This window comes from Alosa sapidissima, chromosome 11, assembly GCF_018492685.1.
Source record: "Alosa sapidissima isolate fAloSap1 chromosome 11, fAloSap1.pri, whole genome shotgun sequence".
Lineage (NCBI taxonomy): Eukaryota > Metazoa > Chordata > Actinopteri > Clupeiformes > Clupeidae > Alosa > Alosa sapidissima.
Window position 1 is genome coordinate 11,572,067 of NC_055967.1, and position 12,500 is coordinate 11,584,566.

The 12,500-nt window shown below is 42.3% G+C and overlaps 2 protein-coding genes across 6 annotated transcripts in view; both read left to right on the plus strand.

Annotated features, from left to right (window-relative positions):
* Positions 1–9,575, plus strand: part of tead1a (TEA domain family member 1a) — a 37,491-nt gene extending 27,916 nt beyond the window's left edge. For 4 of the 5 annotated variants that reach the window (XM_042109090.1, XM_042109088.1, XM_042109089.1 and 1 more), the window contains 9 exons: positions 86–97; positions 1,681–1,815; positions 2,242–2,288; positions 2,445–2,506; positions 2,701–2,828; positions 3,884–4,057; positions 5,007–5,147; positions 5,906–6,058; positions 6,639–9,575. In XM_042109090.1, coding sequence (XP_041965024.1) covers positions 86–97; positions 1,681–1,815; positions 2,242–2,288; positions 2,445–2,506; positions 2,701–2,828; positions 3,884–4,057; positions 5,007–5,147; positions 5,906–6,058; positions 6,639–6,752 — 966 coding nt within the window. In that variant the 3' untranslated portion in view covers positions 6,753–9,575. The remainder of the gene's footprint in view (positions 1–85; positions 98–1,680; positions 1,816–2,241; positions 2,289–2,444; positions 2,507–2,700; positions 2,829–3,883; positions 4,058–5,006; positions 5,148–5,905; positions 6,059–6,638) is intronic. The other variant, XM_042109091.1, reaches the window with a different exon arrangement.
* Positions 9,576–12,483: 2,908 nt separating this feature from the next.
* LOC121723426 (ras association domain-containing protein 10-like) overlaps positions 12,484–12,500 on the plus strand; it is a 2,446-nt gene continuing 2,429 nt past the window's right edge. Inside the window, exon 1 of the mRNA XM_042109077.1 lies at positions 12,484–12,500. This exon is cut by the window's right edge and continues 2,429 nt beyond it. The gene's annotated coding sequence lies outside the window, so the exon portion shown is untranslated.

A 12,500-nucleotide genomic window follows, 5' to 3' on the forward strand; every position in this document is an offset into this window, starting at 1 on the left:
CAACTAATTATTGGTTGCAGTCAGTGCAAGGTGTGCCGATGTGTTCTGTGGAATTAAAATCCAATTTCATCTCTCTCACACTCAGGTCACAAACATGGTGAGTACACAGCCCTCAACAGTCTTGATTCTGGGCTTCAGTGTGCACAGCTCTCTGTGTGTGTGTGTGTGTGTGTCTGTGTGTGTGTGTCTGTATGTGTGTGTGTGAGAGAGAGAGAGATAGCGTATGTGTGTAAGCATGTGTGTGCCAGCAGTCAACAAGGCAACAGAGGGCACTAGTAACTTGTGGCTTGACAAGGCAACTCTTCGTGTAAACATTTGGGGCCACGAAACGAATGACTTGTATACACAGCGCCTCGTTGTTGTTGTTTTCTTTTTTCTTCGTTTTCTTCGATGGCCGATAAATCACCTGGGCCGCCTCGCGCTCCCGCCGCTGAGGAGCTGTAGTTAGCGCTCAGAGTGATTGATGACCACACACACACACACATACACACACCGGGACCCACACCTATCAGATTTCAGTCAGTGCCATACACATAATTGAGAACCCAACTCCAGCCTGGCCCTCAGAACAACTCTCACATAAACAGAAAAACCCTCACGTAAACAGACACTTTGGTTATGTGTGTTTTTTTTTTTTTTAAATATCCACTTGTGTGGGTCCGTGTGAGACAATAACAACTTTGTTTGTTTGGTTGGTGATTTTCTCTAATTTTGCCGATTTGCCATCAAAGATGTTTACATGAAGTGTTGGCTCTGGCCGGGGTTGGCCCTGCGTCTCTGCTGAGTGTGCCTGTTAGCGTTAGCTTTGCCACCTTCCGGCTAGGAGCCCTCTGTGTGCGGGCGGCTTCACCTAACAAACCGCTTCCCTCCAGGCTGTGTGGATGTGTGCTGCTGGCTGGCTCTCCCAGATGCCTGCAAGATGCTTGGGAACTCAGCGCTCACACAAAGGGGGATGGGGGTGGGGGGCAATGCAGATATATTGACATGACAACGCCTGCATGCATTCTGCCATTCTAGCACCCCAAAGACATTTTATTTGTTCTGTATTAGAGGCTGTGGGGAATAGTTGAGCTGTTGCTGTTGCTGTTTAAGGTTCAAATATAAGTTGAGGACAAAAGCTTTTTGTGGCAGAGTTTTTCTCCAACCTTGTGCTGCTCAGCTGAAAATTCTGATTTCTTCCTTGCTGTTTTTTTGGCCTTGGTGATTTTATGTGTGTTTTTTTTTTTGTTGTAAAGAGATGTAGAGCCACTGGTATTGAACTGCGCACATGGTCACTTGAGTTTTATATATGAATGGCATCGTCTGTGTTGAAGTAACCCTGGGCTGAAAATTGCAAGCATGTACGGGCACTTCTAATGGCTCTTTTCATTTCTCTGTTTCTGTTCATATGCGCCTGTTTGTATGGGCATTGTTTACCTGTGTGTGTGTGTGTGTGTGTGTTTACATTTTTATGTATGTGTGCTTTTGTATGTATGCATATTAATTTATTTGTGGATTAGTGGGTTTAGTAATGTATGTTTGAGTATGTGTGTGTGTGTGTGTCTGTGTGTGTGTGTATGTATGTATGTATGTATGTGCGTGCTATATCTATATAATATGAATGTGTGTGGTTAATGTCTTAGCTCTCTACACGTGTGCTAACATGTTTGTTCCTGTCCGTGTGTGTGTGTGTGTGTCCAGGACCAGAGTGTGAAGGACAAAGCACTGCAGAGCATGGCCTCCATGTCCTCGGCACAGATCGTCTCGGCCACTGCCATCCACAACAAGCTGGGCCTGGCTGGCATCCCCAGACCCACTTTCCCTGGAGCAGCTGGGGTGAGGCATGGAGAGAGAGGGGGGAGAGGGAGAGAGAGAGAGAGTGGTGCGTGTGTCTGTGTGACAGTGTGTGTGTGTTTATGTGATAGAGACAGATAGACAGAATGATGCCATCGTGTGTTAACAGAACGTTTGGATATTTACCCTGATTTTCATTCCACTGATCTAATCCTTTTAATGAAGTCCCTGGAAAGCAAGCAGGGATAAGACGCCTTTTTAAAAATGCCTCTGTGTTTGTTGGTGTTGTAGTTTGCATCGATCGAAATGTAATTCTATTTTTTTTTAACTGCACTTTGCACTGTTTCATTTAAGAGTCTGAGAATTCTGGAAGACAAGGATTTAAAAAAAAAAACTAAATAGCTTTAGCATCACCTCAGTCCATGATGGAGGAGTGATGATTACTGGTGATTTTTTTTCCCCTTCTAGTTCTGGCAGGGGATGATCTCAACGGGCCAGCCTGGATCCTCACAAGAGTGAGTAGTCATAAACAGTTACATCATGTCTGCTTCCATGTTATTTTTTCACAAGACAGTGGGACCCATTAGTCTATCAAAAACACCTTCCAGCTGGATTTCCTGCAAACAGTTTACACTCTGCCTGTCTGACTGTCCATTGTCCGGTCATTTCAGCATCAAGCCCTTCGCGCAGCAGGCCTACCCCATCCAGTCAGCCGTTGCCACCGCCATTTCAGGTAAAGAGGCATGCATTAGTAATCATTAAAAATGATTCACAGTGCACTCATTTACTGATGATTTATGAATGTGGAAAATGTGGATCCTTACTATAATAGCTATTTAACTATTAGTTAACTAATAGATATTTCACTTATGTGTGTGTGTGTGTGTGTGTGTGTGTGTGTGTGTGTGTGTGTGTGTGTGTGGACAGGTTACGAGCCCCCCTCCAGTACCACTGTCCCCACCACCCCGGCCTGGCAGGGCCGCTCCATCGGCACCACCAAACTCCGGCTGGTGGAGTTTTCTGCCTTCCTGGAGCAACAGCGGGACCCAGACGCGGTAAGCCAGAGCATGGCGCACACACACACACACACACACACATGCATACACACACACACACACACACACATGCATACACACACACACACACAAACACATATACACACACCATCATTCACACAGACATACACTTACAATATACTGGGCAGAGAAACTGTTAGTTCATGTTTTTTTTCTTTCAATTCAATAAATGATGGGGATGTTGATATAAGTGAAATGTAACTCGCACTAAAACTCAACTGCATTGATCCGTGCAAGTTCATGCGCACACCTGTGTCCACACCAATCCACCTGAGTGTATGGGCCTCTGCCTCATACACCACACTGATTAAGGAATTTCACCACCACCCAGACGACTAAAAGAGCCTCATCCACAAACACACCTAAGTGTGGAAGCACACTCGCTAGACACACTTTACCCCAAGTAGCCTCTATCTCATGAGCAGCTCACTGGCTTAAAACAAACCCGCCACGCTCCCTAATGGAGCGCTTGTCTCCATGAAGCCATCGCGGAGCAGCGCACACTTTCTCATATTGACATGGGCAATCTATCACTTTGTCAGCATTTCTATGTGCTTGTTTACTCGTCCTGATCTTGAATGACAGGCACCATTAATCTTGTAAATACACTTCTCGTGCATTGTGAATAGGTGTAATCATTTGTATTCAGAGAAATCCGTGGCACTGTAAATAAAATCAGTGGGGCTCTAAGATGAAGGTCACTCGTGATTTTTCAAACTACTCCGTACAGATAAAGCTCTGCCCAGCAACCACTAGCTGTAATGGCCCCAACGTGGTTCTAAGTCAACATGTAAATAAAGCAGCTGGGGAAATAAATGATAGTCAAATGATATGAGAACGCCGGCTATGCTCTGCCTGACTGCTAAAATGTTGTAGTGTAAACCACACTGGCGTTGAGAATAGCGTCTTTGTTTAATCACGGCTGAGAAAGATTAAGGGCCAGACAGACTCGAAGTCTTCAAGAGTCTATTTAGCAATGCTACGCTGCAGCACATTTACGTCTTTGTCTCTTTGTCTGCTACTTGTGTTCGCAGTACAATAAGCACCTCTTTGTGCACATCGGTCAGACAAATCACTCGCACAGCGACGGCCTTTTGGAGTCGGTGGACATTCGTCAGATTTATGACAAGTTCCCGGAGAAGAAGGGGGGGCTGAAGGAGCTGTTCGGCAAAGGACCCCAAAACGCTTTCTTCCTGGTGAAGTTCTGGGTGAGTCTCAGCTGTCCAGCAGTGTGCTACTCTGTGTGTGTGTGTGTGGTGTGTGTGTGTGTGTGTGTGTGTGTGTGTGTGTGTGTTTGTGTTGGAGAGAGAGAGAGAGAGAGAGTACATGGGCAACCCTACTATGAGCCTGCTGGTGCAACAGGCTGAAGTACACAGGCTTTGTTTGAACACCTGCCTGGTGCAGGGCATTCTGGGTAGATAAAAAAGACCCCAATGGAAGCAGACAAACCCATTTCCTTATTGGTTTTATCGACATTATGTTTACCCACTGGCTCCACCCGGTGGAACTTCAGGCTCACTGCACCCTTTCAAGAGCGGGGTTGTATTTCACTAGCCCCACTCACAACTAGCATGGATGACAATTGTGAAAATGTTTATTTGCTCGTATTTTTTCCCTGTGGCCGAGTTGTCTTTTTGTTTCCAATTGCCACATTTGCATACTGGCACAGGAACAGATGTGTGGTTGTGGGACTCCGGGAGAGAGCCAGCACCATCATCAGCTTTGAGTTAGCTGCGGTCGGCCCTCCAGTCAAATAAATCAGATGCTAAATTATAATTGTTTCTAGGCAGTGTTTCATTACCCTCGTATTTCTGATGGACATCCTGCATTGTGTTGAAATGATTTTGCCTGAGGCAGTCTATTTGGCTCGAACAAACAAGTGTGCATTTAAAAAATGCTAAAAGATTTTGCGTTCAGCAACATCAAAGTAAAGAGAAGACAAATGACTTTGCTGACATATAAACTTATGATCATCATGTAAACAAGCATAATGAAAGACTGTACAGTTTACGCCATCATTTCTTTTAGGCCAGAGGACTGTGGAGTATCATGTGTGTAAATGACATAATCCAATATTGAGCCAAGACTGAGATCACAGGTTGTCACCAAGCACATTGAAAAATCATACTCATCTATTGCTTGCCGGCCCCTTCCTAGGCCGACTTGAACTGCAACATACAGGAGGACTCCGGCGCTTTCTATGGCGTCACCAGCCAGTACGAGAGCTCGGAGAACATGACAATCACCTGCTCCACTAAGGTCTGCTCCTTTGGCAAGCAGGTGGTGGAGAAAGTGGAGGTGAGGAGGGAGTGGTGGACAGACAGATGTGGATGTGAACACAGTAACACTCTAAACACATCAACACACTGAACACATCAACACTCTGAACACATCAACACTCTAAACATAACAACACTCTAAACACATCAACACTCGAAACACATCAACACTCGAAACACATCAACACTGTAAACACAACAACACTGTAAACACAACACTGTAAACACTATAAAACTGTCAACAACAACAAGTAGGTGCAGTACCTTCTCCTTTGACCACGTCATTATGGCTTTTTGTTGGGATGAAATGCACATACTTTGTGCCATATGTCTAGTCTTTGTCTAGTCCCCTCAGCAAACGCTGTTGCACTGGGCTTTATATCATTATGAGTATCCTGAATGTCATATGTCCATTTGTTGAAGTAGCCTAAGCCCTAATGCAATGTTTGACCAGAGAGCCAAGCTGAATAGCAGAGGATATTGTGACCCACTTAGTCCTGGGGAGATGAAAAATAATCGATTCTAAAATGAGATCAAAAGAATTGGCAGCAGTCTCCTATTGTCATCTGTACTGAAGACTGTTAGGATCACTCTGCGACAGAAAGGTTTTAGAGCATCGATTCCTCTGGCTGCAGAAACCTGTCGGCACTCATGCCCTTTATCAGATCAGAGACACAAAAATTTGGCTGCATACAGTAAAAAATGTTTTTGAAGTTGATTTTCATGCATTTCTGCCTCTAAACACTCACACAAAGCTGTGCAACCCTTTTCTCCTAGACGGAGTATGCTCGCTTTGAGAATGGACGCTTTGTGTACAAAATCAGCCGCTCGCCCATGTGTGAATACATGATCAACTTCATCCACAAGCTCAAACACCTGCCAGAGAAGTATATGATGAACAGTGTACTGGAGAACTTTACCATCTTATTGGTGAGTGTGTGTGTGAGTGTGTGTGTGTGTGTGTGTGTGTGTGTGTGTGTGTGTGTGTGTGTGTGTGTGTGTGTGTGTGTGTGTGTGTGTGTGTGTGACATAAGGGATAACGGCCGCCGAGGTGTCCTGTTATATGGAATTAATGGGCGAGGGCGAGGGGCAAAGAACTCCCCGACGCGCAGCGGACCCGCTTATCACCCGGTTGCCATAGGTGTCCCGTTATTCAGAATTAAAAGCCACCCCGCCAGCCAATCAGAAAAGAGTATTTCTTCTCTCCGCATGATAATGACTTATATCTAGATTCATATATCATATTCATATGTCATACACTTGAGTATGTGTGTGTGTGTGTGTGTGTGTGTGTATGTGTGTGTGTGTGTGTGTGAGAGAGAGTGCATGTGTACATGCATCTGTCCAAGCAGGAGAGTGTACAAGATCAGTGTGTACATGTGCATGTGTGTGTGTGTGTGTGTGTGTGTGTGTGAGAGAGGACATGTGTGGCGGTGTGAAATGTGTGTCTGCTCTTGCTCGGCAACGCCGCATTAAGCAGCATCTGCTTGCCCCCCCCCCCCCCCTATAGGTGGTGACGAACCGGGACACACAGGAGACGTTGCTGTGCATGGCGTGTGTGTTTGAGGTATCCAACAGCGAGCACGGCGCCCAGCACCACATCTACCGGCTGGTGAAGGACTGAGAGTGCGAGAGAGATGAAGGGAGAGAGAGAGAGGAGAGATGGAGTGCTCTCCTCCTTGTGTCTCCCACTGTCGAGGTGTGCCCTGACAAGAGACAAAGCCCAGGACATCAATAATACGGACACACACATACACACAAACACACAAACACACATATACACACCACATGGGCAGAGACGAACAGCACTGGACTCTCACCCAGAACGACGGACAGACAGACAGACTGAGAGAGACATGAAAGGAATGAATGCTTTGAAAGACTCAGAAGGTTGCATTTATTCCTCCACTTCGTTGTTACTTTTTTGCTAGTGGCTGTGCCTCTAAAGAAAGAACCCCACCACCACCACACACAGAGAAGCTTTTTAAATGGTTCCTTTTTAACCCTGGTTACATAAGGGTGGCATCTCCTGTCTTTGATTTGACTATTACTGACTATTAGTATTTTTCAATGTCTTTTAAAATGTACCTTGTGTAAGAGTTCAGCGGTTCTTTGGCGGTACTGTTGTTTGTTTGTTTGCTTTGGTTCCTTTGTTTTTGGCTGTTGTTTTTTAAAGAGGTAAGTGGCTCCATGTTTTCTGTGAGTAACTAGTCAGTGTCTGTTGGTTGCGTATGGTTTTATTGCATAGGATAGGACAAGTCTCCACTCTCTCATTCTAGTCCACACTGCCATGACGAAGCTCTATCAGAGGAGGGGGAACAAATCTTGCGTACAATCTTTTCACAGATTAAAAAGATATCTAAATATCGAAAGACTCGTAACCTAAACCACATTGACTGAGGACAGTTATGTTTGGTGTTACTTTAGAAATATATTCAATGTGGATATGTACAGTATATATTGTAAAAGCTCCATAAACAGACGTAGACTAGCACACTCAACAATTCCTCATCCTACTATTTAAAAAAAAAAAATCTATTAACTATTAGACAATAATTACACATCAGGAAAGATGTTATTTCAGCTGTAAGGATCAGGTTCGGAGGTATTCAATATGACCAGCAGAGTTACATTAGTTAGTAAAATATTTTGAAATGCCTTTTAGCGCTTACTAATTAAGAAGAAAAACAGGTCTTGGCTGTTTCCTGTAGGTGTTAGCACACAACCCCCATGAATTGTGGCCTAGACATGATGGGAAAGGGGGGTGGGGATTCCACATCCACAAAGCCTTAATCTAGCGGGTGTGAACTTATTAAAGCTGTGAAATCTTTCCTAAGCTGGAAGACTTCCTCCTGTTGTTATCACGTGAATCGGTGTGGAATGAACAGTACAGAAACCGCCAAAGCAAACGTAGTCTTCAGTGCCTTAGTGTTGCCATCTGGATCTGCAGCCACATTCAGTCCGCTAAACCCACTAGCCAGGTCTAGAAGTAGTCTTTCTGAGGAAATACGTTTTCATCTCATCTTTTTAACAATGGCCTGCCGATTTACATAGAATATATTTGTTATGTACAAAGAGGAGCATAGATCATAAACACAGGTCTATACAGGCGCATAATCTATTTATAAATGCCGTCAAATCTAGCCTTTTTTTCTGTACCAAAAACGACCAAAAAATGATATTTTGTAGATGTCAGTCCGTTGGCATGTCTGAATGTGCGCTGTAGCATGACAAGTGCCTTTGGATTGGACCCTCCAGCTTAGAAAAGATGGTGTTGCAAAGCCTAAAAACCAAAAAAAGAACTGCAGTTTTGGGAGAGGATCACCATAATGCCTTCTTATCATCTATTTCCTTTTTGGTCTTTGGCATGTGTGTTTATGTGTTCATTTGGAGCTAAACACAACTTGCTTAAATTTGTATTCCCCCAACTAAGTTCATGCTAAGTGATACAGAGCTAACAGAGAGAGGTCTGAATGTCCAATGTGTGTCTAGCATAGAGTACACTAAACATGTTGGCAGTGGTCGTCATGCCTGTACCCTGATGGACTCAAATTCCAGTGACTAACAGAAGTAGACAACACAAAGGCGATGTTTAGGAAACCTGCGTAATGCAATCCACCCTAACACAATAGTACTAACCCAGCCCAATCCCTTACAACACATTTATCAAGCACAGTGAAAGGGGGGAAGATTTTTTATGGAAAAAAAGCTTGATGTTCCCCTCTCCCAATCACCCTCACCTTCCTATGGAATATCTCCCTTAAACACAGATCAATGGTCATGTTCCCAGTTATAGTGATGGATGTACGATGTTTTGTTAACCACAAATTGTCTGTTGTTACTGGATGTGATGCTGTAGCACCACTGAGATCTGTTTCATTCTTTTGTATGGGGAACTTTTTCTTACCTTCCCCACATAATTGAAATACACATGAAATGTGTGTCTTACAATGAGGAGATGACTATTTCTTTATACATTGTGAGACTTGGAACCCAAGGTTACACTCAGACTTCTGCACTGCAGGTACGCTGAACATGCCAATTGCATCTTTTGAAAAAGTGTTTAGGCTACCTCTGCAGTACTTGAGGATTAAAATATTCTTTTTAATTATTGTTGTCATTTTTTCCTTCTAATATGATGCATTCTTCGGGAAATAATATTTTGATTAAAAAAAAAAGGACATTAAAAAGGACTTGACATGTTAGCAGTATCTGGGTTGTACTTCTGTTTCTCTCCATGTCTGTGACTAGGTACTGGTACCTTTATGTTACTATTTGTTGTCAGTGTTCCGATTGAGCTGGAGTCCTCTTTGTTTTTTTAAAAGCACTGTAAGAAGTATTGGTTTTGTTCTGAAAAAAATGCAAGGTGCTTTTGTGTAAAGAAAATTATGTATGTTGGACTTCTTTGTACAAATGTTAAATATATTTTTTCCTTTTAGATTATGAAGATGGGAAATGTGGTGTGTGCTTTCATTACACCCAGATGTGTGCCTGCTCTGTAATATTTACGTGCGGATAAAGTGTTAGATATTTTATAGATTTCTAGTAGATTTGTCAAAATTATTCAAGGGAAATAAATGATACTCTATAATTTCTCCTTGAAAATCTTTTAATTGGTAGGCTACACATAAGAGACATATATGCTTCAGAAAGTGGAAGGCCAGAATATTACTAATTTGTCTTAATATACCTTAACATATAGCCTTTCTATTAAATATTGCATCTGAATTCACACAGTCAGAGAGAGTCGATGATACTCAGACATGATCAAAAGGCGCCTTTGTGTTGCAACATTTCATTTTCAACATGTCATTTTATGTACTACCACTCGATGGCGCTGAATACAAAACAATCAGATCTACTACCAGGTACATTGCTTTGACCCAAGAGAAATTTGAAAGTTTTTGTAGCATCAGAGCAGCCTGAAAATGGGTCATGCATGGACAGACTATTAACGTTATTTCACAGTGACAAATATGTGATGTGATATAGCATGACCTAGAACGACATTGTCTAATTATTATTATCATCATCATCATCATCATCATCATTCATTATCATTATTATTATCCTTGTATCCTCTCAGTAAGACCGTAAGAGGAGACGGTAGCCCTACTGAGTTTACATTGGGAGTTCTGTCCCTTGTGATCAGGCGAGTAATCCTCTTGTGTAATCTCTGTGGATGTGGAAAGTATGATCATAACCTCCAGTCTGAAGGTTTTATGTTCGTTTTCATCAACCAAAGTTGGCCTCTCCTCAATTTATCCAGTTAAAGAAGGCTAAATCTGGCACAGCCTGATGACTATGAAGGTATATTGGGTGCAAAAGTGGCGAGCACATTTAACTGCAGATTTTGCATGTGCACACTAAAGTCATAAATGTGTAACAGTAAAGTTGAAGTTGTACATATTTTTTTTTATATCTTGTTAACACAAAATAGGGGCTATGGGTTCACAAATCCTTTTTACAGGTACACAAATCCTTTCCTGTGAGTCACAACTTTCAAGAGTCATGAACTCGACACTTTTGCTCCAATCGTTGCAGCGCAGTTGGTGCGAAACACATTTGCACATCCGTGTTTCATAATCTGAGAACATGCACAACATTCGTGCGTAAATGTGAACTAATGCATCCGAAGTTGTGCATCTGTGAAATAATTTCTCATTAATAAAATTCTACAGATCGCTTTGATTTTCTTGCACGACTACAAGTCAATTGACACAAGTGCTCGAATCTGCTTCTGATACTTTTGCTCCTGGCTAGGTGATATAATAGGAGCAAAAAGATTTGGATATGTGCACGTCGAGCGAATCGATCGAGAAAACAAGGCGGCCGGATCTGGATCCTGGATCGCGCTCAGACTACCATTGCCTGCTCATAGATGACGAAGTCAGCATCTGGGTGGGGCAAAAACATTAAAACGTGGATAGCAATCTCCATCGATCCAAGGCAGTCTGTGCGTAATCATGCAAATCGTTTCACGGGAGCTGCAAAGGGAAATGACACAGTGGTCTCCTAAACATGGTAAGAGCTAGTGGTTTATGATATAAACATACACGACCAGAAGAGGACGAGGAGATGGTGTACAGCCTTGACACTCTTTAAATAAAAGGGGTTACAGGGCGTCAGGGGGTGTGTCCACTGACAGTAAACTCTCACTTGCAGAACAACGCAACGTAACAATAAAACAATTTATTGAAAGCTAAAGCCTAAAAAGGTTCCCCACTGGCTTGGTTTAATTAAAGTCAGTGGATCAATTATAGGCTATTGTACATTTCTACACCTATTTATAACTATCCTTTGTGAGATGTTAAGTACAAGTAGTACAGAACCCTGGAGGGATCACATTTTTTGGTGTATATCCAGAAAACGTGCACTCATTCTACTAAATTATGTGCTCTCAATTTAGTAAACCGTGCACATATTTTACTAAATTGTGAGCACAGTTTACTAAATCGTGCAATTTTAATGCTCTTACCGGTATTTCATTTTTTGTTTGTTTTGTTTTTGTTTTTTGTTTTGCAATATTTAGTGAAATGTGCACACAATTTACTAAATTGAGCGCACAATCTAATAAAATGAGACCACAATTTAGTAAAATGAGCGCACAATTTACTAAATTGAAAATTTAATGAAATTGATTACTAAATTGAAAATATCTTGCAATAACACCTCCAGGGCTCCGTCACGTGGACTATTCTGAAGCGACCTGTCCCTTTAATACTATCCCTTAACTTCTGCGCCTGTGGGTGGTGTATCTTGCTGTCATATAAATCACAATGCCTCTTTCAGTGGAACTTAAATGTTCATAATTCAGTATTTGACACACTATGTTGGCAGAAAATAAAATTGTCGTCCTAAACTGATCCCCAACTCACTTTCAACAACATGCATGCTCATACATTTTTGTGAAACACTGGTCAAGAAAACATGCGTGCATGTTTGTCTACTTTTAGATTTTGTGGAATTTTGGTTGGTTTAGGAGTTCTGAAACCTTAGCATTACTTTTGTCTATAAAGTGAAATACTGATTATGGATTTCAATGAAACATTGACATCTATTAAGACTTTACAGTGCAACTGATTAAAGATTCTTTGAATATATAGCCTAATTTGTATATTGGGGCCTTTTCCCAAGAAACGCAGACATTACTGTATCTCTTAGTTACATATTTGAGTCCCATAGGCTACCCAGACTTTTAACACTATACTAATGAATGAGGGGATACTCTATCAATTAGTTACTGTTATCCAAGGAGAAGGCTTGAGTTGCAAACGCGGTGTCATGTGATCTTTCAAAAAAAAAAACAGGAGTGGGAGGAGGCGGGGTATTTGTGCACATAGAACGTGCTGTTTGCTTGTGTGCAGACAGA